This window comes from Leguminivora glycinivorella, chromosome 7 (assembly GCF_023078275.1).
Source record: "Leguminivora glycinivorella isolate SPB_JAAS2020 chromosome 7, LegGlyc_1.1, whole genome shotgun sequence".
In the NCBI taxonomy this organism is placed as follows: domain Eukaryota; kingdom Metazoa; phylum Arthropoda; class Insecta; order Lepidoptera; family Tortricidae; genus Leguminivora; species Leguminivora glycinivorella.
In genome coordinates, this window is record NC_062977.1 from 22,587,124 (window position 1) to 22,614,920 (window position 27,797).

At 42.4% G+C, this 27,797-nt stretch overlaps 2 protein-coding genes across 2 annotated transcripts in view; one reads left to right on the top strand and one right to left on the bottom strand.

Annotated features, from left to right (window-relative positions):
* LOC125227885 (protein outspread) overlaps nucleotides 1-18,880 on the top strand; it is a 489,387-nt gene extending 470,507 nt beyond the window's left edge. The window contains 13 exon segments of the mRNA XM_048132278.1: nucleotides 2,467-2,595; nucleotides 3,568-3,713; nucleotides 3,865-4,218; nucleotides 4,308-6,201; nucleotides 6,204-7,665; nucleotides 8,325-8,547; nucleotides 10,032-10,201; nucleotides 10,494-10,664; nucleotides 11,370-11,522; nucleotides 12,840-12,924; nucleotides 15,212-15,278; nucleotides 16,550-16,660; nucleotides 16,847-18,880. Coding sequence (XP_047988235.1) covers nucleotides 2,467-2,595; nucleotides 3,568-3,713; nucleotides 3,865-4,218; nucleotides 4,308-6,201; nucleotides 6,204-7,665; nucleotides 8,325-8,547; nucleotides 10,032-10,201; nucleotides 10,494-10,664; nucleotides 11,370-11,522; nucleotides 12,840-12,924; nucleotides 15,212-15,278; nucleotides 16,550-16,660; nucleotides 16,847-16,941 — 5,060 coding nt within the window. The 3' untranslated portion in view covers nucleotides 16,942-18,880.
* A 1,197-nt stretch (nucleotides 18,881-20,077) lies between these two features.
* LOC125228130 (sesquipedalian-1-like) lies at nucleotides 20,078-25,807 on the bottom strand. The gene is made up of 4 exons (XM_048132587.1): nucleotides 25,397-25,807; nucleotides 23,942-24,130; nucleotides 22,078-22,212; nucleotides 20,078-21,609 (listed from the first exon to the last, which is right to left on the bottom strand). The coding sequence occupies exons 1-4, from the start codon at nucleotides 25,596-25,598 to the stop codon at nucleotides 21,452-21,454; spliced, it is 684 nt and encodes a 227-aa protein (XP_047988544.1). The 5' UTR covers nucleotides 25,599-25,807; the 3' UTR covers nucleotides 20,078-21,451.
* Between the last annotated feature and the right edge of the window lie 1,990 nt (nucleotides 25,808-27,797).

Consider the following 27,797-nt stretch of genomic DNA (forward strand, 5'->3'; position numbering starts at 1 on the left):
CTGCTGGGCAAAGGCCTCTCCCCTGGCTCTCCATAATTCCCAATTCTCTGTTACTTCTGGCCAGTTGTTTAGGAAGTCGTCAAGATCGTTCCGCCATCTTTACCTGGGCCTGCCCCGCCCACGCTTTTTCGTCGGCATCCACTTTTTTTTATTTATTATAAATGGGCTTACTCTTGGCCACAGACTAGCCAAAGGCAAAGACGTGGCCTACGATGGAGTGAGCTCGCCCAGAAGACTTGGTGGACCAGGTGGTGTGATAGGTATCCGGATGCATGCGATAGACGTGGCCGGCCCAGTCCCATTTGAGCCTGGCGGTTTTTCTATGCCATATTGTATGTTGCTAAAATCCCGCCTCCCCTGGCAACCCTAGGCAACACAAACAGCACTACAATTTTACATAATGACAGTTCATTTATATTATTTGATCTCCGGCCCGCCGAGAACTCTCGTAAATAATCAGGTAAAAGGGTGAACGTTTTCTTTTTTCGCGACCTTGCGGCATGCGAAGGATATGAAGATGTATTTATACTTGAGGCTTCCAATAGATGTTGTTTCGAAAAACACGCAGCCGTTGTATTCTCCCTGTGGTTGTTTTACGACATTATGAAATGGCAAGTGTTTGCCATGCACCGATCATAAGTCAACGGCTGGTGGTCACATCTTGTAGATATAATTAATGTTTTGGCGGTAGGTATGAGTATTTCACTAATGAAAGATTATAATGAAGCACTAGATCCTTCATTTATTTGTTCGGTTCCAGTTCCACATCATTTGTTATTGAGACTACAGATTTTCAAGAGTTTCAAGCTCTCGAAGGGCATTATAGAACAGTCATAATTATGTCAATCCTGACTAAAATATCACCGAAATAGACCTTACATAACAGTAAAGACTATTCGGTTTCTTCTCCATAGAGTAATGTGGACACAGACTATTTTCTAGCTAGACGAACTACTAGTACTAGTTGCCATCAAAATCATGTGATGGACGGCAAGCCGCACGGATTTTAACATTTCCGTCATCATAAACAGTGTTACCACGCGAGTTCTAACAAGCCTAAAGTCCGTCACTCCTTTCTGTGTACCTGCAGTAAATGTCAGTGATAAATGTACAACGAAAACATGACCAATGCAATGCAGTGTCCAGAGAGGGAAACGGTACAAAAGACGTACTTTTCCAGCTAGACGCTGAATGCTTTGGTAATTATTTATTTATATTTTTATGACATTTATTTCTAGTCAAATTTGCGAGTATATTTTTAACTTGAATATAGTTTGTACTTGTACAATTTCACCGGAACTTACAAGGTTAGTCCAAAAATAAAGTATCCTCCTTTGTATTCGTTTCCCGAGTCTGCTGGACGTAGTCTCCAAGAGCGAGGTAGTAAATCCGCCGCAGGCGCACACCCGGTCTCCGCTCGGCCAATCACTCGCCTTTTTATAGCGATAATATAATTTAACCAACTTCAGTTCGGAAACGACTTTTTGACCACTACATGATCTTAGTAGACTTTGTGTTTGATTTTTTTTTCAAAAATGTTAAAAACTTCAAAAGTGTAAGTATCTTTAGTTTAGTCAAAACGGTGAAGCTATATGATTTAGACCACGATTTTTTTCTCAAATAACACGACTGTTCCAAGCGCTATCCCTTGTTTCTTATTCTTACTTCGACAATAATAAGATTACGTGAAATCTAAATCCCAGAATGTAACAGTCCATCTAGTTTAATTCAATTTGCACTAGAAACTGTGATGCAATTGTCCTAAAGTACAAGATCGACCATGCCGCTCTAACAACGCCCTAGTCTTAGAGCCGACTGATCGATAATGGACAGTTAAATGTAATCCAATAAATATAGGTTTATGGCTAAATCTAATTGGAGAACAGTTAGAACGTGATTATAAGACGATTGAGAAATACCGACATCGGGCACCGGTAAGGTCTAGTTTCCCCTCAGGGGTGATACGTTATGGCAGGCGCTAGTTTATGAACTTAATGTCTGAGTTCTTGGAAATGAATGGCCAAAAACTTTAAAGTAACCACGAAAAGGTTAAGATAATCATGATTATCACTAATTTTTAGTCCTGAACTGATAATAACTCTCATACTCTCTCGGACACCAGGCGCTCCTTTTAAAGCATATCTAATCTGTGATTCTTTCTTACTTAATGGCCTCATCGAAAGATCAGCGCTGGCAGTGACTCACCAGCAACATATAAGACCATTTCGTGGCACTTCATTTCTTGTATGTTTTTGTTATAATGTATAATTTGTGTCGTCTATGTAACCTATCTATCCCATATGTTCTGACCAACTCTATTGTAGTTTAATATTGACGGAACATTTCCGAACATTTTGTACCTTGATCTGGCTTCTGATCTTCTCTTGACATCAACATCAGAGAGTTTTCTTTTGTTTTAGAAGTTTTCTTTAATGCATACTAACTTGGCAATTCTCTTGTCCACAGTGTACACCGACCAGCCAGTCTCCTCGGCTTCACCCCCGACTAGAGACAAGATCAACGGGGAAGAGAAGGCGCGCTCACGCCGCCGAGACACCTGGGCCGAACCTTCAACACCGACAGCACCTGACGACCGTGAGTCACAAGACTTTAAACAAAACCTAACAAACTTAACTGTAACAATGATAGTATTCCCCATCGTACATCGGTAACTCATTGCTGATTAAATATCATGGGTATGACTAAAGCATTGCAGTAGACTTTGCACTGTGGCGGGTTTAACTTGATGATACAATTATAAGCAGATCCCGGATTTTCCACGACAAAACAAAACACTATCGTAATCTAGCCAGTGAGAGAAACATTATTTATTAACTGGCTAGATTACGATAGTGTTTTTTGCCATGGAAAATCCGGACTCCGATGATAATGATAAGTCTACATCTGAGTTCTGGTATAAATATACACACACAGAGAACCTCCTATAAGTAGAGTGGCAGTCTTGTATATTTGGTTCGCGATACGAGTCACCAGTGTTTGGGGTGCGAGGAGCGGGCGGGGAATGTGTTAAGCGCGCTGTGATTGGCCGTTTCAAGGACGGCGGGCAGTCGCGCCAGATGAAAAGGGACAGAAGTATGACTGTCCCTCTACTGACGCGTAAGTGGCCAATGTAAGTTGACCTATGCCGGCTCTGAATAAATTATAAATATGACTTATTTGTGGAATGTAATGCCGTCTGTTTTTAAATTTGAGCTTCTTGTTACCTTTCCACACCATTTCACACTACAGGTGGACATCTTTAAGGCATCAAAATACCCTTTTCCAATTTTGTTGTGCGAAAAACACGCGCTGCTTTCGGGTCTGTTACTTGGTCGATACTGATCGGGCACGGCGAGCGCCCGCGCTTATATCAGTGCAAATACTAGGAAGGCTGGCCACCGCGAGTCGTCTTGTAATAGATGTCTATAGGGGTTGGTCTGTGTATACACATCAATCAATCATTTAGACACTCTTTGTCTCGCTTTTGAGTGGCTCAGAAGTAACTCTTAAGACTTGACAGTTGGTAAGGAGAGATTTATGGTAAACTAATCTTCTTTTTTCCAACAGCTGCCAGTGTATCATCGCCATTACTGCAGCACCGCTACGACGAGCAATTGCGCGACATTGCCGCTTCTCTGACGCGCCCGCGCAGCCGCAGAGCTCTACCACCTACGCTGGAACGGCCCACCCGATTGGCACCTGATCGCTTACCTGTAAATAACCCTTTTAAATCTAGTCCATAACTAGTAAAATATTCTTAGTAAATACAACGTCTAGAAAAGGAAACATATCTTTTGTAGCCTGAACTTGTATCCACCAATCAACAAATACTTTAGCAGCAGTAAAATACCAATCTTTCACCAGGTCCGAGGATCACCAGACGGCGCCGTGCCACCAGAAGAAGGCAGCTCCAGCTCAGCAAGCGAAGGCAGCGAGCCCACCGACGTGGTAGAGGCGGCTGAAGCCAGCGAGAGCGGGCGGGTGGAGCTTCCGGCCGAGCGCCTCCTCCACGCGAGAGCTGGCTGGCTCCAGCGCCGCGGGCCCGGCGGCTGGTCGCGCCATTGGTTCGTGCTCCGAGGAGCAGCGTTGCTGTACTTCAGGGACCCCCATGCGGAACACAGGGGGCTCATGGATGGGGTCATTGACTTGAGCGGTATCTCGAGGGTGGTGGAACTGCCCACGTCGGCGTCTACTAATGGATATGGTTTTGAGACTGAGGTTAGTTCACAGTAACGTTACTGCCTTAGACGCGTGATCATTAAGCTTTCTTAGAGTATTCAGTAGTATACCAATTGCTTTTTTTTCAGACATGGGATGGCAAACATATCGTATTGTCAGCAGTAACAGCGGGCATTCGAGCTAATTGGGTGTCCGCTATGCGCCGTACCGCTGGCCTGCCAGAATCCAAACCGCTCTCCCTACTCCTGCGGGAAGACAGCGTCGACCAAGCTTCGGAGTCTTCCACGTCGCCCGTCACTCCCGTGACCCCCATCACAAACAGAACAGCGCCATTCTCCTCCGATGAAGAATACCGAACCGCTTCAGAGGGTGGTCGACGAGACAGTGCAGACTGGGGAGACATGGCGCCCCAGCCACCACCATCACCAATTCTAAACAGAACACCCATCAGCAAGGTCAAAGAAAAAGTCCGCGCACGAGGCTGCCACCAGACTCCACTGCGAGATACGCCGAAAAGCGATAAAGACGAAATAGACTCCGCCAAAGAAACCCGTCCAGACGAAGTCGACGAAAACGAAAAGCCAAACGAGCCACGCAAACGCAGCTACATATCGACCATCGACAAACAGTCTATTGAAATCGACGACCTGCGAAAACAACTGAAGCTCGCACTCTCAGACGTCAACGCTGCGGAGTCTGAACTTGCACGCCTCCGCAAGCTCAAATCAGAGGCTGCTCTTAGAGAAAAGAAAATGGAGGAACTTGTGACAGCTCTGCAGCAAAAGGAAGAAGAATTGTCAATCAGAACTAAAGAGGCTGAAAATTTAGATGCAATTAAACAGATGTACAACCAAGATAAAACCACCTGGGAAACAAAATTAACAGAAACTCAGAACTTCCTAAAAGAGTCGACGGAACACTGCGAGTTGTTGACGAAGCAGCTGGCTTCAGCGCAGGAGAACGTGCAGCAACTGCAACGAGAACTCAACGAACTCAACGAGAAGCTCATGAAGAGCGTAAAGGAGAACGATGGTTTGTACATGAGGATCAGAGAGCTGGAGGGGCGCGTGACGTCAGAGTCGCCGGTCAAGGAGAAACGAAAGAGCATCGGCTCTCTCAGCGACCTCAGCCACCTCAACAGAAACTTGGACTTGGAATCCTTAGAGAAAAACAGACTTATCGAAGAATACGTCGAGCTTAGATCGAGGTTCGTTAAAGCCATACAGGAGATCAAAACTATGAAGAAAGAACTCCGAGATTCTCATAACATGTACGACGAACTGGAAATAACTAACATGAAGCTGAGAAATGAAATGAAATTGAGAGAGCAGTGCAGTAGATCTGAGATCGACTTAATGGCGGCGCGCATTTTAGATTTAACGCAGAAACTGACGGCCTCCGATAAGCAAGTACGGACCCTGAAACACAAAATACAGAAGTCAGAGTCCAGAGAAAAACGGCGAAGCTTATCTCTCAAGGGCAGAGAATCCTTCACGTTAGGTAAGGAGGTTGAAGAGAAACTGACTGAACTAGAAAACAAGATCACACTTTTGGAAACGGGAGAACCCGCTCCTATCATAAACTCTCCGTCGAAGAGTGCGTCGCCTGCCAAAGAGAAAGCTCCTAAAGCCGAGAGCTCGTCAGAAGAGAAGAGAGCAAAGAGGCTAGCCGCTCGGTTGAGGAGGAAGTCACTCGACAGCGCATTGGCGACAAGCTCGGAGCCTATGAAGATGCTCGTCCGACTCACGTCATTAGAAACCAAAGTTGCTTCAGCTATCGAGAACAGGCGAGACTTAACAAACTCGTGTGAATCTCTCAGCCAGGCCACGCGGTCTACCAACAGCCCAGTATTCACAGATAGCCCGGAGAGTGTAGGGACGCAGTCGCAACGACACTTGCTCGACAGGCTGCAGAGTCTCGAGAGCGTCGTCATCCACTCCCGCGATAAAGTCAACGAGTGCCTGTGCCAGATGAGCGCCATGCGGGCGGCCAAGTCCAGGCGATCCCCGTCTCCTAGTCTCGAGAAAAATACAGCATCAAGTCCATGGAGAAATGCTTGACTGACGTCAGTAAGCGACTTCAAGAGTGCTTCGATAAGTGCGTCGTAGATTGCGATCATGGAGAAATAGATGCCAACGACAGCGTGGCGCAGGTGGTCGTTCAACTAGAAGAACAGCTCCGGACCAAGCTTCTACAACTCTCCAAGAAGAAAGCGGCACTCTATGAGGCGGGTGAGCTCACTCAGAGGAAGAGCTTAGAAATCTTAGCCGAAAAACTAGCGTACGAGGCAGTCCTGGTCACCAGGATCCAAGAGGCTCTGGAATCTTCCAACGGGAGCAGATTCTTCGCTAGATTAATAAAGTCTGAAATAATCGAAACTAGTCAATTAATCGATAACCTTAAGTGTAAGATAAGCGGGGACAGCTGTCGGAACATCAGCAGCACGAGGAGCTCGCTCGACTACCTGGCCAGGATCCTGTCGAGGAAGATCGACTTCATGAACAGCACGCGCGAGGCGCGGGACCTGCGGGCCTCGGAGCTCATCATCCAGAGCGCGGACCTGGAGGCGCTGCGAGCGTCCCAGCGCGAGGTGGCCGCCGCCGTCGACAGATACAAGACAGACAAGTTGGCGGAGTTGTGCTCCGCGCTCGCCTCCGAGGCTCTCGCTCACGCCCCCGGCGACGGAGACTCCGAACAGCGCTCCGGACTAGAGGCCGCCAGAGTACGTGAGGCATGGGCGGCGGCGCGCGACGCGCTCGGCGCTGAACTAGTCCAGGCCGAAGTCGCACGCGCTTTAGGCCGAGCGGCACAACTATGCGAAGAAAATCTTGATCGCGCGCGTTCAGGACGCTTAACTCTAACGGCTCAAGATCGTGCAGATTTAGAACTGTGGTGGCAGGCGGCACACGACCACCTGCGATGCGAGATGGACGCGGCCGTGCGCGACATCGCGGCCAGATACCGCGAGTGCCTCGGCGAGCGTCGAGGCAAAGAAGGGTCGCCGGGCGTGGACTCGCGCGTGTTGTTGCAGCAGCTGGCCGAGGTCCTGGCGCATAAAGCTCTAGTGGACGCGCGGGTGGCCGTCGTCGAAGGGACGTTCAGGGCTTCGGCGCCGCGGGACCCGGCGCCGCGCACGCCGACGGACGCGATCTCCTCCCTGGACGCGGACCCCGCGCAGGAGGCGGAGTTCGTGTACCTGTTCCAGCACTTCTCGAACGAGTGCCGCGCGCTCTTCTCCAGTGACTGTTCGGGTAACAGTGAAGACTTGACGAAGATCGGCGAGAGCCTCGAGCGAGCGGAGGCGGCGGTGGCGGCGGTGTGCGGCGCGCTGGGGGCGGGGGCGCTGCCCCCGGGGGAGGGCACGCCCCCCGCCGAGGCCGCGGGCGGCGTGCTGGGCCGCGTGGAGGCGCTGCGGCGGCGCGTCGAGGCTCTGCAAGCGCTGGTCCCGTGCCAGCACTGCAAGCAGCTTCAGGACGCGCTAGACAGGTAACCGACACTTATTTTCATACCATTTGATTTGAAATAAATATCACACGAGAAATAAAAATTGCTTATGTTTTGTGAATATCGTTCTTAGGGTAATGAAAGCGTAAATGTGTATAAAGAACATACCTAATTGTGAATGTTCTATTTTTATTTCTCGGAATTCTCGGAAGTAAATGTTCATTTAATGTTTTGAATCCAATTTAACTGACTTTTTGTAAACTTTAATCATATCCCTATTCAATACTTACTGCGTTTTGCACTTACTGATACCTCTCATTTTCAATCACTTATGACTGCACTTCCTTTTAAAATCTAAAAGACTTGTTAAACTACCCAACTTTTAGTTTTGTGTTAGTAAATCCATATCTCCCATCTGTTCTCGATATCAATCCTTCTATCGATCCTCTGAATGTTGGATAAACCTGTAAACTGATTCCTGAAACTACTAAACTCTGATCTTATCCTTCCTTTCACATATAAGAATATACTAACATAGTTTTTCTGTGATAAAATCTTATAAAACTAACCTCATTTGTTACTGAAGTAACTACATATTTATTCATCTAAAAACATGTGAAACGAAGGACCACTTACCTCTCTGTGCGTCAAAACTAACCTTCCTTCCTATCTTCTAACACTAATAGCTGCTCGTGTATCAGGCTGCAAGCCGAGCGCGCGCGGGGCGAGAGCGCGCGCGCGCAACAAGCAGGCGCGCTGGCGGCCGCGCGGCGCGCCCGAGCGGCGCTCTTAGCGCAACACGAGCGGGAACGCGGCGCGCTGAGAGAGCGCGCGAGAACGCTACAACGGAGGTTGGCGGCGCTCGATTCGGAGTATAGCGCGCAGTTGGATAGCCTGCGCGCTGCTTACCAGGTCAGTAACCAAGTAAGTGACACTTTTACATTTATTAACTAATATATTGAGCGCAAGCGGAAGCGCTAAAGCGGCGCTCTTAGCGCAAAATGGTCGCGAGCGCGGCGCGCTGAGAGAGCGCGCTAGAACGCTGCAACGGAGATTGGCAGCGCTTGGTTCGGAGTATAGCGCGCAGTTGGATAGCCTGCGCGCGGCTTACCAGGTCAGTAACCAAGTAAACCTTTGTTACTATTTATTTATTAGTTATTCCATATTGCTGACTCTATTCTATGCTCTAGCTAGCCAAAATCGATAAAAAGAAAAATATCTTAAAAGATATCGGACGCATTTGAAAAAACCGGCCAAGTGCGAGTCGGACTCGCACACCGAGGGTTCCGTACAAACTTTCTTTCAAACTACCTAGTAAAAATAATCTCATATTTTCATATAACTCTAATGACTTGACTAGAAGACAAAAGTATAGGCACTAATGAGTATTATTGTGTATAGCGCCATCTCCCGGTCAATTTGCTAACTAATTTGCGCGACCTGGTTTTTCAGGGATAATTCTTTATAATGTTAACCGATTTAAACAGTTTTTACTTTATTGGACAGAAGATGGTTTACGTAACATCTCGTATTAATTTGAAGTACGATATACATCCGCAAGGGTGGGTAAATTGAAAGTAAAAATCTGAAAAGTTTTTTGTGAATAAAAAAAAAAGTAATCAAAATACAAACACGATTATATTTTTCCTGTAATATTTAGTATAAAACCAATGTTTACTAAAATTTTCATAATTTTTCGTTGGTAAACTTCGGAGATAAGGGGGGAACGGTATTTTTTTTTACATTTTCCTTCAAAATTCTTTTTTTTCCACAACAAAAAAAAATATAAAAAATAGCTTATTTACGTTCAATTTGAGCTCTTTCCAACGATACCCCACTTGACCTAGTAACTTGAAATTTACAGTTTGCCCCCTTTCATTTTGGCCATTTTCTACAATTAAAATTAATATATTTAAAAAAATTACACTTTCTATTTGTAGAGGTTTACAATGTTCACAACTATTCCAAATTTCAAGTTGATAGCATTAGTAGTTCTCGAGATATTTAGGAATGTGACAGACGGACAGACAGACGGACAGAGTCGCACCATAAGGGTTCCTGTTGTACCTTTTTGGTACGGAACCCTAAAAATATCCATCTATCTTTTGTACTTTTAATAATGTCCAGAATATTATAGTTAAATTATTGATACCTTGTTTAAGTTGAACAGTGATTACTTCATTTATGAATAATATTATCTACCTTGGATTCGAATTCTAATTCCCGTCATTGGCGGAAAGAACTGGACTCCTTCTTGAAGGAGTGGCTAGAAGCACAGGATAGAGATCAATGAGTGGAGAAATTGGGGGGATACCTTTGCTCAGCAGCGGGACACAAAGGGCTCCAAATACCTATAATAATACCATTAAACTTGGACATACTATAAGCATTTATCTCCACACTTTCAGAGCGCAGTATCAGCGGACGCCCACGGCGACGGCCTGCGCGCGCGCTACCAACAAGAGATCGAGCAACTGCGCGCTCTGTGCGAGAAAGGTCTGCTCGCGATGGAGAGCTCGCACCGTCGCATCGTGCGAGAGATGGAGGAGAAACACCGCGCGGAACGCGAACAGCTTAGGTAATGAAATAGTGTGTAGTTTGTTCGCTAGATGGCGTTATGTACAATTAAATATTGTACCTACTATATACAACTTCAATAAAATTCATCTCAATGTACTTAGTATTAGACTGCTTAGTGTATGTGTAAGTTTCTCATTCTTTTCATTTAATTCCTGCACTACCATTTTCAAAATTTCTATTCTTTGACGAGATTGCCTACACCAATAAGACCGCCTGTCGCTACCTTCATGTTTAATGTAAATCTGTTATCTTTGTGGTGTAATAAAGAATATTTACTTACTCAATTTCAGGCTGGACAAAGAGCAAGCGTTAGCGGAAGAGACTCGCGCCACGCTCGCCGCGCTCGACGCCATGCGCAAAGCGCACGAGAACGAAGTCCGACGTGAGGTGGACAAGTTCAAGGCGGAGTTCCTGAGCCGCGGCCAACATGGAGACCTGTCGCAACTTAGCTCCCGCCATCAGTAAGTTAATTTTGATACTGAAATTACCTACCAAAGACATATGTAACTCCGTATAGACAGATAAAAACGTAGAAGTCGAAAACGTCTAAGAAAAAAACGTACCTCAGAGCCATAGAGAAAAAGGTACGGTGGCCTAGATGGCGTTACACCTTTGGGGGACGCTCGGCTAGATGGCGCTAATATTAATATTTGACATTTTAACACATACCAAGCTAAAAATATGGGCCAAATTGTCAAAACTGAGGTCCAAAAGTTTGAAGCCTGTGTCGAGAGATGGCAGTATAATGCACTGTGTTACATATTTTTACTTTGACAGTAACTCTCTATAATACTCGATCCTCTTTGGTTACTACTAAAATTACGGGCAAGGATCTACTACGCATAGGGTTATGGTTCAATCATAACAACTGTAAAGGTTATGTACCTTTACAGTTGTTATGCTTGAATCTTCTTTAAAAACTGTTCACTCGGGATGGCCTAAGGATTGAATTTATTCCTAACTCAAATTTTTGTCCATATTTGCCAATCATTTTGCTTGCCCTTATCCCATTATTATTTAAGTCGGCACAGCATGTCTTCCTCTTTTAAACCTCGCCTGACATTTCATCATTCACTTTCATATTTCATCAGTCCTAAGTGTCTAGTCTTTTCCTAGGTTTCTATCGTCGAGTCCGTTCACCGATATTAATCACAATTTCTTTTTAGGCAAGAAATGGAAGAGATAAAGCGAGAGATCCTGTCGCTGAGTGAGAAGTACTCGGTCAAGTGCGTGGAGTCAGCAGCTCTGGAAGAACGACTCGCCGCGGCCACTGCGCAGCTCGCGCATGCGCACAACCACATCATGCAGCTCGACGCTAGGTAAGAAAAATACAATGAGAATTTGTAGACAGCTTTCCAGAATAAGTAAATTTTGTGTTGACTAATGAACACGTGTTTATATAGCGATGTAAGAATCAAAACTCGCCCTGGGCTGTGACGCATAGGGTACTCATCACGCTCGCTGCGTGGCTATGCTAAATCACAATAGACAGTCTGCATCAGAATCAGCTCCACCGGTTTAAGTATATTTTAGTACAATATCTTTCGATGTGTAGTTAAATGTCCGACTTTGTCAAAGGACGAGTTTTTCTTATTTGTGTGTGGTTTGATTTGTGTGATGAGCACGGATATTTGTTCCTGAGTCATGGATGTTTTCTATGTATATGTCGCAGTAAGATAGATAAAGCCGTTATATAGTTATAACCCTAGGGATATAATTATATATCGTAACATAGTTAAACGAAAGCGATTAATTGCTATCTTACTAGGAATATAACTATAATACGTTACTAGTTTAGTGATATAATTATATGACTGGATTCAGTTTAGTGAAATTATTGTAGCCATGGATTACGGCGGTGCGGCGGAGGTATAGTTATAACCCTAGTTATATAATTATATCACTGGATTAAACTTAGTCTAGGGATATAATTATAATACGTCTCTAGTTAAGTAATATAGTTATATTACTGGATTAAGTTCAGTAGTATAATTGTAGCGGTGTAGTGCGGGGGTGCAGTGGAGACGGGGGCGGGAGCTTACCCGCTACCACAAGGAAGTCGTTCGGCATCAGTTGTCGTTCCCGTCACGGTTGAGTTTTCGTGCATAATTATTTATTGAATTTTAGCCACTTTTTCTGTGATATCGTTATGTTACGGCATATAATTATATCCCTAGGGTTATAACTATACCTCCGCCGCACGGCCGCACTCCTGCCTACAATCATTTCACTAAACTGAATCCAGTCATATAATTATATCACTAAACTAGTAACGTATTATAGTTATATTCCTAGTAAGATAGCAATTAATCGCTTTCGTTTAACTATGTTACGACATATAATTATATCCCTAGGGTTATAACTATATAACGGCTTTATCTATCTTACTGCGACATATATAAGTATTTGTATATTATATATATCGTTGTCTCAGTACCCACAACACAAGCCTTCTTGAGCTTACCGTGGGACTCAGCCAATCTGTGTAAGAATGTCCTATAATATTTATTTATTCTTGTGTCTTTTATTTAAATGTACCTAAACCTCGTCTTTTTCCTTTACGAAATCAAGACGTTCTTATGGCAAGCGACAAAAGAGGACATAATGTTATTAACGCTATGTATATAATGTTTCAGGAACAAGCAGCTGCGCGCGCACATAATGTCGGAAGCCAGCGAGATGAAGAGCGATGCGCTGCCGCACCTCATCGAAGACGGAGCGGTAAGTTCAGATTCACACTCCACACACAGAAGTTAGACGCACGAGGTGACGTGAGACATACTTCAAAAGACTGAATATGGCAGCATGGTTGGATCTCTTTTTGGAGGACCGAGAATTGTTGTAACATAGTCTATGGGCGTAGTACACTTGGGATAAATTTTACGGCATCGGTGCATCCCTATCGCACTTACAAATAGTGCGAAAAGGACGGCCTGACGTGATAGCTTTTATCACGCTAGCGTGCTTCCCCGTCTATTATGTGACGCCTATTATGTGTATTATGTGACGTTCCCGGGAAAATGCCCCAAAGGCAAATAGGGAAAATTCCTTATGAAAAGAAAAAAATCCTTAATATGGAATATTCCCCACTGAGGTAAATTTATTAACTCATTGCGTCATGTACTGCAAGGAAAATTTTGAAAAAACCCCCGACCGTGACATAGTGGACCGATTTTCATGAAACATGGCTAAGAACACTCCCGACTAACTCAGCTTTCAGACAAAAAAAACTAAATCAAAATCGGTTCATCCGTTCGGCAGCTACGATGCCACAGACAGACAAACACACAGACAGACAAACAGACAGACAGACAGACAGACAGACAGACGGACAGACAGACAGACAGACAGACAGACAGACACGTCAAACTTATAACACCCCTTCGTTTTTGCGTCGGGGGTTAAAAACAGAAGAAAAAGATGAAACATAATCAAACCTTATTAAAATTAGACCTTGCGCTTACCAATCGGATCTTTAAAAAAATCATGAAATGCCTAAACATTATTATAAAACTTTACTTTCAAATCAGTACACGACAGTGGGGCATACGTAAAACTCAAATAAAAATATGTAGGTATGTCACATAGAGAAAGTCCATATTTATTCTTTTGAAAATAGCAAAAAAAAAATGTCACGTCACCTCTCGAGACTACGGCACTAGCTTTTAAACAGCCAAGCTTCATAGATCATAGACCATGTACCATAGAGCATTAGACCGCCACGCTTGCTTGACATTGCACAATAACCTTCATGCTAAATTATATTACATTAAGATTCTATTTAGATATACTCCTTGTATTATTCGGATTTCAAAATTCTTGAGTATTCTCTGTGAATAAATTTCTTAGCACCCTTTGTAAATATCGAAAATGTAGCATTTCAAATTATCCTTGATATCCTTCATCTTTTAAAGACCCAATTGAACTGATTAAATAATAAAAAATATTATGCAATATGAATCATAACACGAGCTGTACCAAAGTTGACTTTACAAAACGAAAATCACTATGACTAATAATATTCACGGTAAAAACCCATTTTTTTATCTGGTGAGTCACCGAAAATTTGAATGCCGTCTCTGTAAAAACTGTTATTTTAATGACCTTTTTTTATCAAAACAAAAATTCCCATCGTTATCTCGGTAGACTATAAAGATTGCAATGCATTACATGTTTCAATACGTATTAGAACAGTGAGATCATCAAAAATCTGGAATTCCTATAACAGTAGGTCTCTGACCAATATCCAATATTGAACTATATTCTGTTATAGAGTAGAGTAGACATACTTTGTGCCTTTACTGAAATATTGGGTGTGTTATAGTATATTCGGCATATTAGTATTATACTAAAGGAAATAATAAACAAACGGCAACACCAAACAAACCAAACGCAAACGGCAAACGGGTACACTACACCTGCCAGAATTGTGGTCGTGTCTGTCGCTCCCGCATCGGCTTACACAGCCATGAAAAACGTTGTCGCCTTACGTGACACTGCTTGTATAGTCTGTTATAGACTCGAAGGCCAATGATGATGATGAAAGGAAATAATAAACAAAACGAGTATATAAGGGCCATTTTTTCAAAGTTGTCCACCCCACTTTTTTAGTAATATGGGTATTTTTTACGCGATTCATACTCAGAATCGCGAGCTCTTTTGATCCTGATAGGAGAAAAAAAATGTCCCAAGATTTCCATACATTTTTCAGACCTTCCATTCCGTTACCGCCATACAAAATGTATGAAAAAATGTTAACGGAATGGGAAAAAAACCTTGGGACACTTTTTTTCTCCCATTAGGATTGGAAGAGCTCGCGATTCTGAGTGGAAATCACATAAAATTTTCTAAATCCATAAAAAAGTGGGGTGGACAACTTTGAAAAAAATTGCCCATAAGATAATCGTTTTGCAAACAGCAATTTACAAGTTTACTTTATACCCAAGACACAGTTCAGTTCGGTCTTGTATATCGTTAGAACATTATGGTTGATTGGGTGCACTAACAGCATGGGCGAGAGGCGCCGCTGTGGCAGCACCTGCGGCAGCTGGCGGGCGCCTGGCAGCGGAACTCAGGTAACACTTGCTCACAGCGCCATCTAGGGAACGGTTGGGTAGTTAGTGAGAACTTCGGCGCAGTTGGTTGCTCTTTGTATTTTTTGTCTTTGCTGCCGTAACTACTTACAGTTGATAAACGTTTATTTTAACGTTATTTTATAAACGTTTAGTAAACCCAACAATTCGGTAGATGGCGTTGATCGTTTTAAATACACTATTAGGATTGGTAGAGGTTTCACTTCTTGTTACTTTTAGCACCTAGTTTTGTATATTTGATTTGCTTATTTAGTTATTAATTTGTTTTGTGTGCCTTCTAAATAAATTACAGAAGTGAAATGATGGAAAGAACAAATTTTAGGTTATTTGCATGAAATCAAAGTTACGAAACCAAGTCATGTTTGAGCTATCCATATAATTATTTAATACTAATTTGCTTTTGCTGCCACAAAAAATAACAATACATCAAAGCTTCTAAAATATTTTATTTTTATGCCTTTTCGGTGTGATTTTAGTTTAATAATTTTCTGCATTTATACATTTAAATAGGTTAGATTAAAATTTATTTCAATAAACAGATGGTAGCAGTTTATTTTTATTTGATTTTTTTGACACGTTTTCTAGTTAGTTTAATTTCTAAAAATATCTAACCTGTCTAAAGTAACTACATTGCTCAGAGGTTCAAAAAATGTATGTCTCGTCTCTTTACAACTGATATTACAAGTAGAAAGAATTGCAAATAGAATTCGGATTATAATATTCGATGAAAAAGAGTACTTATGAGTCTTTTCGATTGCCGCGACATCTATTGTCAAGCGGCAGTACTGACGAATCTGACGATATCGCTAATCGACGTGATCGAAATACGAAAACGAAATTCATACGAAAACAGACGTGTGCACATTATCCGATCCGATATCGGATGTCTGAAGGATTTCAATGGAAAAAAGGCACCTGTAATGTATGGAATGTCGTTCCGACATCCGATATCGGATCGGATAATGTGAAAACCCACTTACTTGAATGAAACTTAAATGAAATACAGTCCAGGCAGGCAAGCTAGGGCGATAAATGATAAAACATCTGGCCGTCGCATTATTTAAGTTAAGTAATTAAGTTCGATAGGGACGGCCGGATGTTTTATCATCTATCGCGCGACCATTCTTGCCTGCCATTATTTATTAGTTCGTTGTTAAACTCCAGACCAGAATATTTGTTCAAAACGAGCAATTTAGTGACTTTTCTTTTCCGTCACCATTTCTCCCTCAACTCCAACATTGGAACGTTAACAGGGGAAGTCACGGAGCAGTCCGCTGCTGGAAGCGGCGCGGCCGACGCGGCCGGCCAAGATTCAGTTCGCGAAGACAGAGGCAACCAGAAACCTGCAGTTGTCGCCCGTCCAGGTACTACTACTAGTATTTGTATTTTAGAAAAATTCATAATTCATAATTCTTTATTTGCGATAGATATAGTGTTTACAGATCTTAGTCAAAAATATAGTTTCATATATCTAGACTTAAATAAGTCATGCTTTCAATGATAAAACCTTTACCAGCAATTTTTATGAACATTTTCTTTACTAATTCCAGAACTAAGGACGCGTCGCTGCTCTGTGCGCGAGCGCACCACCGTCGCCCCGCTCGTTGGAATGGTGGCCGAGCGGAAGAAGCGTTTCGAGCTCTAGACTCCAAGACTACGCCAACGGCATACAGTCCTATCTTCAAGAGGCCCGCGTCCATTTTGAGAAGACCCTATGAGTTGTTGTGTTCAAAAGATTGACGAAGATTTGTCCATTTAATATTGTCAATGATTACGCTAAAGTCATCGTAAAGCCTGGCGTCCACTTATCACAGTATAAGGACGACCTTGGCAGCGCCACGGAGCGCGGCGCGTACTGACGCGACCGGCATCATCCGGTCCGCATATACTCTCTGCACCTCGCTGCGTGCGAGCGCTACTCAAGGAAAAACCGCGCGGCGCAAAATTTGTTAGAAGAATTATTACTGAGTCGTCCTTATACTGTGGCGTAGTGCACGCCAGCCTTATTAGGGGCCTATTTACACGACGTATCGCATGCTATTTATGTTACATTGCGGACTATTGAGGAAAGATACTTTCAGCACTAAAATTAAATGTCGTAATGTACTGAGTCTGAGTCGAATAAGAGTTCTGTTCTTGCAACGTGTAAGTAGGCCCTAATATTTATTTCCGAATGGACTACCCACCACGCTAGCACCTGGCCACTTTGCTTATGCGTATCCCAATAAATAGCAATATATACTAAGTATTACAGTAGCGTTATTAACATTATTTATGAGTGTTTCATGACAGTGTATTCAAATGTAACCTTTGTAATTGTAACTGCAGAGTATCATAAGTTAGAGAGGTTATGTGACTATATTCATTATATTAGACCAACACAAATATTGTCCCAACATGTAGCCCTAGTGTATCGTTATGTTATGACCAAATATAATTCTCTTAAGTGGCCAGATTCTTAACTCCCACCCACCACATGAAATGTATATAACTTTGTTAGTATTGTTTTTACTTAGTTCTAGTTTTCTAACTGTATATTTCATTCTTTTGTACGTTTTCTTTTCATGAACTTGCGTGACTGATTTCTTCAGTTTGATATTTCTAAGTTAGTTTTAGACGATTGGTTCGTGATGTAAAAATGTAACCTTATGTAAATACTAACGGTCCTCCTTTTGTAACCATTTGTTTTCGTGCACAGTTTCCCTGTCCATTTAATCTTTAAGGAATTGTTACCAAATATTTCTTATTTATGACATTTTTACTTTTTCGGGCGCGCCGGGCACAGTGGCTCACAGTTTACTATGGATCACTTGAAAGGTTATGAAATTGTATGAAGTTGAATTGTGTCACTGTGTCAGTTCGAGCCCTTGTTTATTATTTGTAGTTTTATAGATAGTTTAGAGTATGCGTTGTGAGTGTGGGACATATATGTACGGAGTTTGAGCCGGGCACGTTTTGCTTATATTATATTTATAGAGGCATATTATATTGTTTTACACATTAACAAGTTATTTTAGAGCGTTAAAGTTTGACATTTTCGGTTTATCCCTAACCTGTGTGTAAACTTGTTTGTTACCATGTTTCTGAACTGGGCATTTGAAACTGTCTTCCATCGCGTTTGACTCACATGTTGTGTATAGTGTCACCTCCGCGTCGGCCGTCCAAGGTCGAAGGCGTCTTAAGACCAGAGCACATCGGCTGCGTGTACGTAGACGCACGCGTCACGCAACCAGTGTGCCGTCTCTGATAGAAATCTGTACATTACAACGCGCACGCATCCGGTGTACACTGGCCTTTAATGTATCGTATTGCTCAATGTTATCTAGTTTCATTAAATTATATAAAGAGATGAAATACCAAAACAATTGATTGCATTGTATAACGCTTATCGGCACCTAGGATAAGTACGCGGCTGAAAAATTAGTTGCGCACGCGTCGGTGTCGCCGCGGCGTCGTCGGTATGTCGCAGGTATGTCGCCGGCGTGTCGTTGCGGTGTCGCCGCTGCGTCTTCCCCTGTCTCAGTTGACGTTGTAAAGTGTTGGTTTACATAACAAAGATTTTTAAATAAAACTACTTAATACAACCGTTGTTTCATTTATTTAAATTATTTACACCAACGTAGGAACTAATAAAACGCTTTAATACTGATAGGCAAGTGAGCGCATATTTTAAATTAACAAATTACATAATAAAGTGCAATAATAATTAAAGATTCTATTTCTATGAGGAAGAAGCTAATAACTAATAACATAATAGCTCATACATATTTAAAAATATTTTAAGCGGGTTACTCACGTATTAAGTCGATATAGCGTTCGACATGTTTCGGCTCAATTTCGAGAGCCTTTCTCAAGAGTAGCGACACCCCGCCTTTACATGTCGAGAGCGCGACGCATACTGCGGGCGCTTGCTCGGTGCGCGCGGCTGCTGAGGACAGGCGCAGGGGGGGTCGGCGGCGCGGGCGACGTCACCGTGGCGAGATCGGAGCTACCCACTATGTTACTTTTGTCAAAAGCAGGATTGCACACAACACTTATTACGTCACTTGTTAAGGGTGCGTTTACACTGGGGACCGACGTAGTGCCTAGAACTGTTTTCCAACTCGGTGGCACCGACCAACCACTGTCACGATTGAAATTAGACCCCCCCTGCGCCTGTCCTCAGCAGCCGCGCGCACCGAGCAAGCGCCCGCAGTATGCGTCGCGCTCTCGACATGTAAAGGCGGGGTGTCGCTACTCTTGAGAAAGGCTCTCGAAATTGAGCCGAAACATGTCGAACGCTATATCGACTTAATACGTGAGTAACCCGCTTAAAATATTTTTAAATATGTATGAGTCTCACGGGAGTTTTATAGTTAAAATAATAGCTCATAATATTTAATATAATAACTAATCCAAATGTAATCGTTTAATTCACGGTGAAACTGTGATAATCATTACAATAATCATTAAAACATGAATCACTAAGGTTAGATCTAGTAAAACAAAGATTGGGACAATACTACAACTTAACAATCCTCGTATTGTTGATTTTGCCTATTATAATAAACTGTTGGTCTTGCCTCTTGCCCTATCTGACCTCATTATACCAACTTATATAATAGTACATTACGATACAAGTGCGTAAAAAAGGAAGTTCGAAACGAGTGGCGATAAATTAGAACACGACCGAAGGGAGTGTTTTAAATCGACACGAGTTACGGATTTCCTTTTTGCACGTGTATCGTACGACGTTTTTCAGTACAGATGAGCCTTCAAAGTTTCGACCTGGCATATAATGAACCACTTCTCGCACTAGTGCGTAAAAAAAACACCATCTGTACTGAAAAATACTCTTAAACAGGCACCGTATATATATTTTTTAATTTGATGGAATTTATAAAAATAAATAATTACATACCTGTACGTAAGTACAGGCCTTTTAGATCACACGTACAGACATCTGCGTGCGTAGCCGAATGCACAAACGCTCACGAAACGAAACGCTCGTAGATATCTATCTCCATCGCTCTTGCGTATTGGCGAGACAGAGCCAGACTACCTTTCACGGCGTTTCATTATTCGTTTCGCGTCGGAGAAATGCCATTCGGCTACGGGGCCTGAATGTTAATTTCGCATTCGACAATACAATCACGAGAATGATATAATTATTTCAGTTCCTTAAGAAGAATTCCTCCTCTACAAGTATTACTAATAAACTAACTATAGCTAAAGAGAAGGCGGTTGATCAAAGAAATCATGTACTCGATCGTGAAACTTCATTCTGCAAATATCTTGCGCTCTAAAGCGTGTGTCTGTCAAAGCGTGAGTCTCTAAGCTTTTTTGCTTTTTCACGCTGACAAAGAAGAAACGGTCGGTGATCATCTTGCAACAGACGAATAATAATAACAACATAATTGGGTGAATAAACTTTTCCTTGTCTATTATTGCCATGGTTATGGTCCCCTGAGTCACGCTGGTACTACTGAAATTATGCAAGCATGCATGTAGTCCATGTTTGTAGGTGGCTAATTAAGGAAAGGGCTTGTTAACACCAGAAAAATGCATGTTTGCATAGTTTAAGTAGCATAACTTTGCATAAAACCAGCGTGACTCAAGAGACCGTAACCATGGCAATAACAGACAAGAAAAGTTAATTCGGGTGAATTTTCGTTACGAGTATCACGGGTATACTACCGCTTTTTACGCTTGACTCTAGGTCGGCAAGCTTATTGCGTTCAAAGGCGATGTGTGTGTGTTAAAAAGCGAGTACCAAAGTTAAATGGTGTCCTTTCACTCTTGATTCAAGTGCCTAATAATAATGATTCTTTAACCCTTAAGAGGGCAGAAGAATTTCGGAAACCAAATTCAAATTTGAATTCTGTCACATTGTCAAATAAAGTCTAAACTATGGTGGTAAATAGCATATATTTACCACCATACCTACCTTTACCAACATGTACACATCTTCCTCTTTTCTAAAATGTTCTATATATCCCTTATTTACAGCTGTATAAGCGGAAATTCCACCTCTTTCTATCGCTTGGTTAGCGTGGTTCGACACTCGCTACGGTAATGCCAAAGTCTGTGCAATAGTGTGTGAGGCTCTTGATAAAAATTGCATACTTGTCCATCGATAGTGAACTTTTAACGCGAGACTAAATATTTTCCCGATATTACAGCTGTATAAGCGGTGACTCCACCGCTTTCTGTCGCTTAGCCAGCGTGGCTCGCCACTCGCTACGGTCGGAAAGGATCTTGCGGCCGAAAGCCGTGTGAATGTCTCGGAACGGAACCTTCTTACGTGACATGTCTGGCCGGAGGTTCTCTTTGTCTGAAAATAAAAAAGGACTACTTAATTTAATACTTAACATTAAATTGATTAGGATTAGGACGGACGCCGGTATCTGCGCATCGCTGTGGTGTAAATGGGGACGGCGCGATTCATCGGAATGCCAATGTGGCGACCCGGATCAGACACTACACAACCCAAACCCATCACCAAATTAAGCGGAAAATTGGCGTCTTAAGAACCTGTCGACGACTGCAATCAAATATCGGCAGTCTGACATTTTAAAAAATTAAATAGTAGAGTAACGATACATGCCATAGCCATACGATAAATAAAGTTAAATTGATATTAACCATTTCAACGCCACGCCTCTTGTGTGAGGCCACACGTCGTTCCAGATTTTAGGGAGACTTGAGACATTTCTATAATAGTCTTGTGAAACAAAGAGAATAAGAGGCCAAATATGACTGTGTTTATAAATGTGAGTTGTTAGTCTACTGATGTACTCACGGTGCCTGCTGCCCTGAACCGCCTTGGGTTCGTTCTCTGGCAGCTTGTTGAAGGGGTTGTATCTCTGCCCCCGCGGCGGCGCCCGAGGCTCCTCTGTTGGGGTGGTCAGCGCTGCCGCCTCTGCTGCTGCCTCAGCTGTGGACGAAGACAATTTTTATTAAGGATTTTTTTTATCCCCTTAGGTACCCGGGACACGAAATTAAACCTGGCTGAATTTTGTCATCTTCATCAATTAGAGTCTATACCAGTGGTCAGCAAAGTACGGCTCGCGAAACGATTGTATGCGGTGCGGCCCGCCACCGGTTCTTCAAAATATTTTTTGTGTCTGTATCTTATACTTTTAAACGAGCAATTCTTGTATATTTATTTATTTATTTATTTATATATATATTTATTTACACTGACGATCTCGGAAACCGCTCTAACGATTTCGCAGAAATTTGTTATGTGGGGGTTTTTGGGGGTGAAAAATCGGTCTAACTTATCCTTAGGTCCCGGAAAACGCGAATTTTCGAGTTTTCATGAGTTTTTCTTCGCGCGCCATCTCGTGTGCAGTAGTTGTACTGTTAAGACAGAATTCTTTCGGTTGATGTAAGTACTATTTATTGCAAACACTAGATGGCGACACAGGTCAAGAATAAAACGAATAGAAAAATACACTATTTGAGTTTTTGTGGCGAAATGCGCGCCATCTCGTGTGGAGTAGTTGTGTTGTTAAGGCTGAGAATTCTTTCGCTCGATGTAGGTACTATTCATTTTTGAACTAGATGGCGACACATGTCAAGGATACGAAACAGAACCGAGCGAAGCTCGGTTGCCCAGATATTATTTATTTAGTATACAGAGTTATAGAGTTGTTAAAAGGAGAAGAAGACTTTCGAACCCTTTCATTTTGTCTTGCAAACCTTAAAGGTCCAAGCTTTTAAAAATTTTATTTATTATTTATTTTTTTATTTATTTTATTTATTTATTACAATAACATTGTACATAAAACTTACAGACTACAGCCCAACACGTAATATGTACATATAAAAACACATCTATAATAAGAACTTAATTAACTAAGTTTTATTTATTAGGCAAGCCACACAATTGCCGGCTTGTAACTTCTGTGAATTCAGTCAGTGTACATGTAAATAAATCTATTTTGGTGGACACTTCATTAAGTATTGATATTGCCCTGACAGTAGGAGCGTTGGCTAGTAAGTTGGTGCGCGCAGTCGGGCGCTCGAATAAGCGCGGCGCACGCCGTCGAGGCCCTCGAGGCACCGCCACTCCCAGTGAGCTCAGCAGAGAAGGGTTATGTATTTTACCCATGAATACCTTGAACATATATGTGGCCAGTGCTAACTTTCTCCTGACTTCCAACTTAGTGTACCCAACCATACCGAGTACAATCGTAAAAGGTTCAGAAGTATTATGGGTTGTATTATGTTATCACCGGAGACTGTCAGCTGTAGACCCTTACCTTCTGCTTCATCCAGCTGTCTCTGCAGCTCTGCCACCATGAGTTTCATGTAGGCGTAACTAGCGCAGGCTAGTGCCTTCATCCAAGCCTCCATCAAAAGCCTGCGAGCTGGTGCAAAGAATGTCACTGACGATGACGAGTGACTACCAGCTTTCTCTTCTGTATTATGTCACCGAAGACTGTCAGCTGCAGACTCTTACCTTCTGCTTCATCTAGCTGTCTCTGCAGCTCTGCCACCATGAGTTTCATGTAGGCGTAACTAGCGCAGGCTAGTGCCTTCATCCAAGCCTCCATCAAAAGCCTGCGAGCTGGTGCAAAGAATGTCACTGACGATGACGAGTGACTACCAGCTTTCTCTTCTGTATTCACTGAAGACTGTCAGCTGCAAACTCTTACCTTCTGCTTCATCCAGCTGTCTCTGCAGCTCTGCCACCATGAGTTTCATGTAATCGTAACTAGCGCAGGCTAGTGCCTTCATCCAAGCCTCCATCGAGGCTTGTGAGTTGGTGCAGAGATAGAAGGTGCGACCGCCAGCGCACTGGAAGACGATCTTGAAGCTGTAGGCTTCCTCTTCTTCTGTTAACTCTGGGGGTAAATTGTTTATGTTACAGAAAGTCAAAGTAAAACCTTATACTGGTAAGATCTGTAAAGATTGAAGTTTATTGACAATGACTCGGTAAATTCTAGGTTTTACCTAAGATGGGTCACTTAGTTATGCCAAATCTCAATTTTTTTTTTAAGCTTTGTATGAAAATCATGACACATATTTTGTAAAGAAATACTGTAGTGATATTCTGACGACCGGTATGGCCTATTTTAGCACAATTTTATTATTTCAAAGGTTGAGGATCATAATGTGAGAAGAATTGATTAAATAACACATGGATTTAGCCAGTATCTGAAATTGCTCGCCCTTAGAGTTGGTCAAAGGCGCCTAGCCTTCAGAGATAACATACACTAGAGAAATTTCGACATGTACCTCGGCGGTCGGGGTGGTGTAGCGGTCGAACACGTCAGCCGCGATAGCTGGAGACCCGGGTTTGATTCCCGGCTTCGCCACCAGTGGGCTTGATCGCTTTTTCTTTAGTGTATGGTATCTATTTCAGTTTATAATTTATATATAGTAGTGTTACTACTTAAAAAAACAAATCAAAAAAAATATTTAATAAAATAATTTGATTTGTTCCCTACATCGAGTATCTGATGAGTTAGAATGGAAATTGAAGACATTTTGACTACAAGGGTTGTTTACATTGTTCACAAATTCTATTGACGGCGACTTTAAATGGACAGAAACTAGAAAAATATTTGGTTTTTCATCGCCTGTCCGAAAATTATTGAACATGAGTAATCTTTGCAGCCCCATTTCTTTTTGTACTTAAGATTTTCTCACTATTTGAACCTGTTTGTCCCAATGATATTTTTTTCTATTATTTCCCAACTCTTTGAAATGTTAGTCAGTTCAAATCACATTGTAATGTACATTGGGCCTTACGAGGTTAAACATGTGGTATCTTAATGGTACAAAACGAAATGTTTACATGGTGTAATTTGTACTTAAATATTACTTAGGTCAATGATTTTCTTAAAAAAAAATGCCGTTAAAAAAAAAATTTATCACATTCTAATCTAGGGTAGAGCGAGTGGAGCAGCCGCTCTAGGCGCCAAACAATAGTAGGAGCACCAAAATGGCAAACTACAAAGCACCAAACAGCCTCGTTTACGAAATTGGAAAAAAGGTAACCAAAGGCGCTATAACTCCATTTCATTCTACCCTGATTAAAAGCTCGGCCGGCGCTGATTTAGTGAACTAGAGTACCAATACAGTGTGAAAGTAAGTAAGTTACATACCAATAGTGCATCCTTCCAACACAATAACACCCGCTGGTTCCTTATCCCCCGTCTTATCGAAGTAAAACAAAAGATTGCCCTTCAGCGTAAACCAGCGGCGCGAGTAGCTTTTGCCAGCCTCACGCATGTCCAGCCAGCCCTCCCTGTCCACCGGAGTGGCTGACGACGCGAACGCACACAAATTCTTCTCGTTAATCTTCATTTTCTTCACTTATTTATGATAGGACACGCTTTTACGCCCACGGTACCGCTGTCCAACGATTTAATTATGCAAATACGCTATTTGTAATGTTTGTTGTGCACAGTTATTCCAGCCGTTTGGAAATTAAGTTAAGATAGGCGATAATGTTGATTTTAATTTGTTTTTGAAGGAAAAACATTCCCGATTCCCGAAATTGTCCACTACAGGCAAATAGAATATTTAACTTGACAGTCTTGACATTGACAGCAAGTTTTTATTTTTTCTGGGTCGGTTACGAGTGTTGCCAGAATTCGGGCATTCCCGAAGCGCCCTCCAGACTATGCGCGCGAATCGCAAATCGTGGGGTAACTCGTTACACTTTTTTAACCGACTTCAAAAAAGGAGGAGGTTCTCAATTCGACTGAATGTTTTTTTTTTTTATGTATGTTATTCGATATCTCCGAGAATCATGGACCGATATTCAAATTTTTTTTTTCATTTGATCAGGTATAACCCCGAGATGGTCCCATTGGCACCACGTCGGGGTCTGATGATGAGATCTTGGAGAAATCGAGGGAACTCCTCAAATGTTATAGGCACATGTAATGTTTTTAGTGTATTTTTAAAAAGGTACACCAGTATTTACGCCTGATGGTGATAACTTTATGTGGCTGAGCTGATGATGGAAGGTCAACTCCTCAATGGTTAGGAGTTAAAGGATAATTCTTTCACTACTGTACATATATTCGGACTGATACATAGAATATCAATAGGAACCACTAAAAATCAACAAATAAATAAACTTTTTAACAAAAAATAAAACCGTGTGGGATGCGTAGTGATATCTCCCACGGGTTCCACTTAGTTGCAGTAGGTATAGCTCCAGGCGTAGAAAGCAAACAAGCAGGATACGTTTTGAAGCTTTATTCTTGAGCACACACATGCGTAAGCGAACAGTTTAAATTTACAGAAGGGGAAATGCAAGATAGGCAAAGCAAAAGCACTTAAAACTATAAAGCGCGAGCGAGTGCACAAAGGAATGCGATAGGAATGCGACCGAGCAGCGCGGTGGCGTGCGCTGTGCGTCAGAGAGGCAGATAGACTGGTGAGCGCGGCGTGCGGGGGAACATGCGCGGGCGCAGGGCGGCCGGTCGGGAACCGGTCACGCCGCGACGTTATCAGCTGTGTGCAGTCGCTCCGCGCGCTAAACTATCTACTAATAACAAGAATCTGTTTGTCCGCTTCAACATACAAAATATGTGACATTAACATTTTATTTTCCATAATTCATATTTCAGATTAATTATTTCATAGTAATAAAAGGTTAAAAGGGTAAAATTCATTAAATGCTAATCAACAATTAAAATTAATGTACATAATCGTTAATTGAATAATTAGGATATAAAGTAAATTCATTTGACATAATTAAATTCATTGTAAATAAATAAAATTAAAATGATTTGATATAAATAATTAATTTGAATTGATTGATGAATAAAAATTGTAAAAAGTAAAACTGTAAAATGTAAAACAATAAAAACATTAAAATTAATAAAATACATAAAATCTGTGGCAGAACGCCCACATCACCCCCCTCCAGAGACCTGCTAAGGGCGATAATAGTCAGGGAAACGTACTACACGACCTGAACGCGTACGCTTGACGACATCTTCCTCATTCAAAGCTGAACTGGTGGTGGTTGTTTTATGTGAGTTGTTCTGTGTTTTATGTGTAGTGTGAGTGGTATGTGTGTCGTGAAGTATGTAGGCTGGCTTTATCCGGTCTACAGATACCGTCACAGACTTACCATTAATGAGTAAGGTATATACCTTCGGTTCTCTCTTCAGAACCTCATAGGGTCCCGTGTACGCTGGTTTTAGCGACTTGCACAGGGTATCGTCCCTCAGGAACACATGCGAAGACGTTGCCAGGTCATTGAAAACAAACGTACGACGCTGACCTACATGACGAGAAGCTGGTGTCGGGTGCAGGTTCCTTGTGAACGTGCGAAGCCGAGACAAGTAATCCGTCACATCTGGTAATGGATCAGCACCTGGGTTGAAAAATTCACCAGGCATACGCAAGGGCTGACCGTAGACCAGCTCCGCAGAAGTTGCTTGGAGATCCTCCTTAAACGCGTTCCTCATGCCCAACAACACCAACGGGAGTGATTCAACCCAGGTGGAGGTGGCGTGACACGTGATGGCAGATTTCAAATGG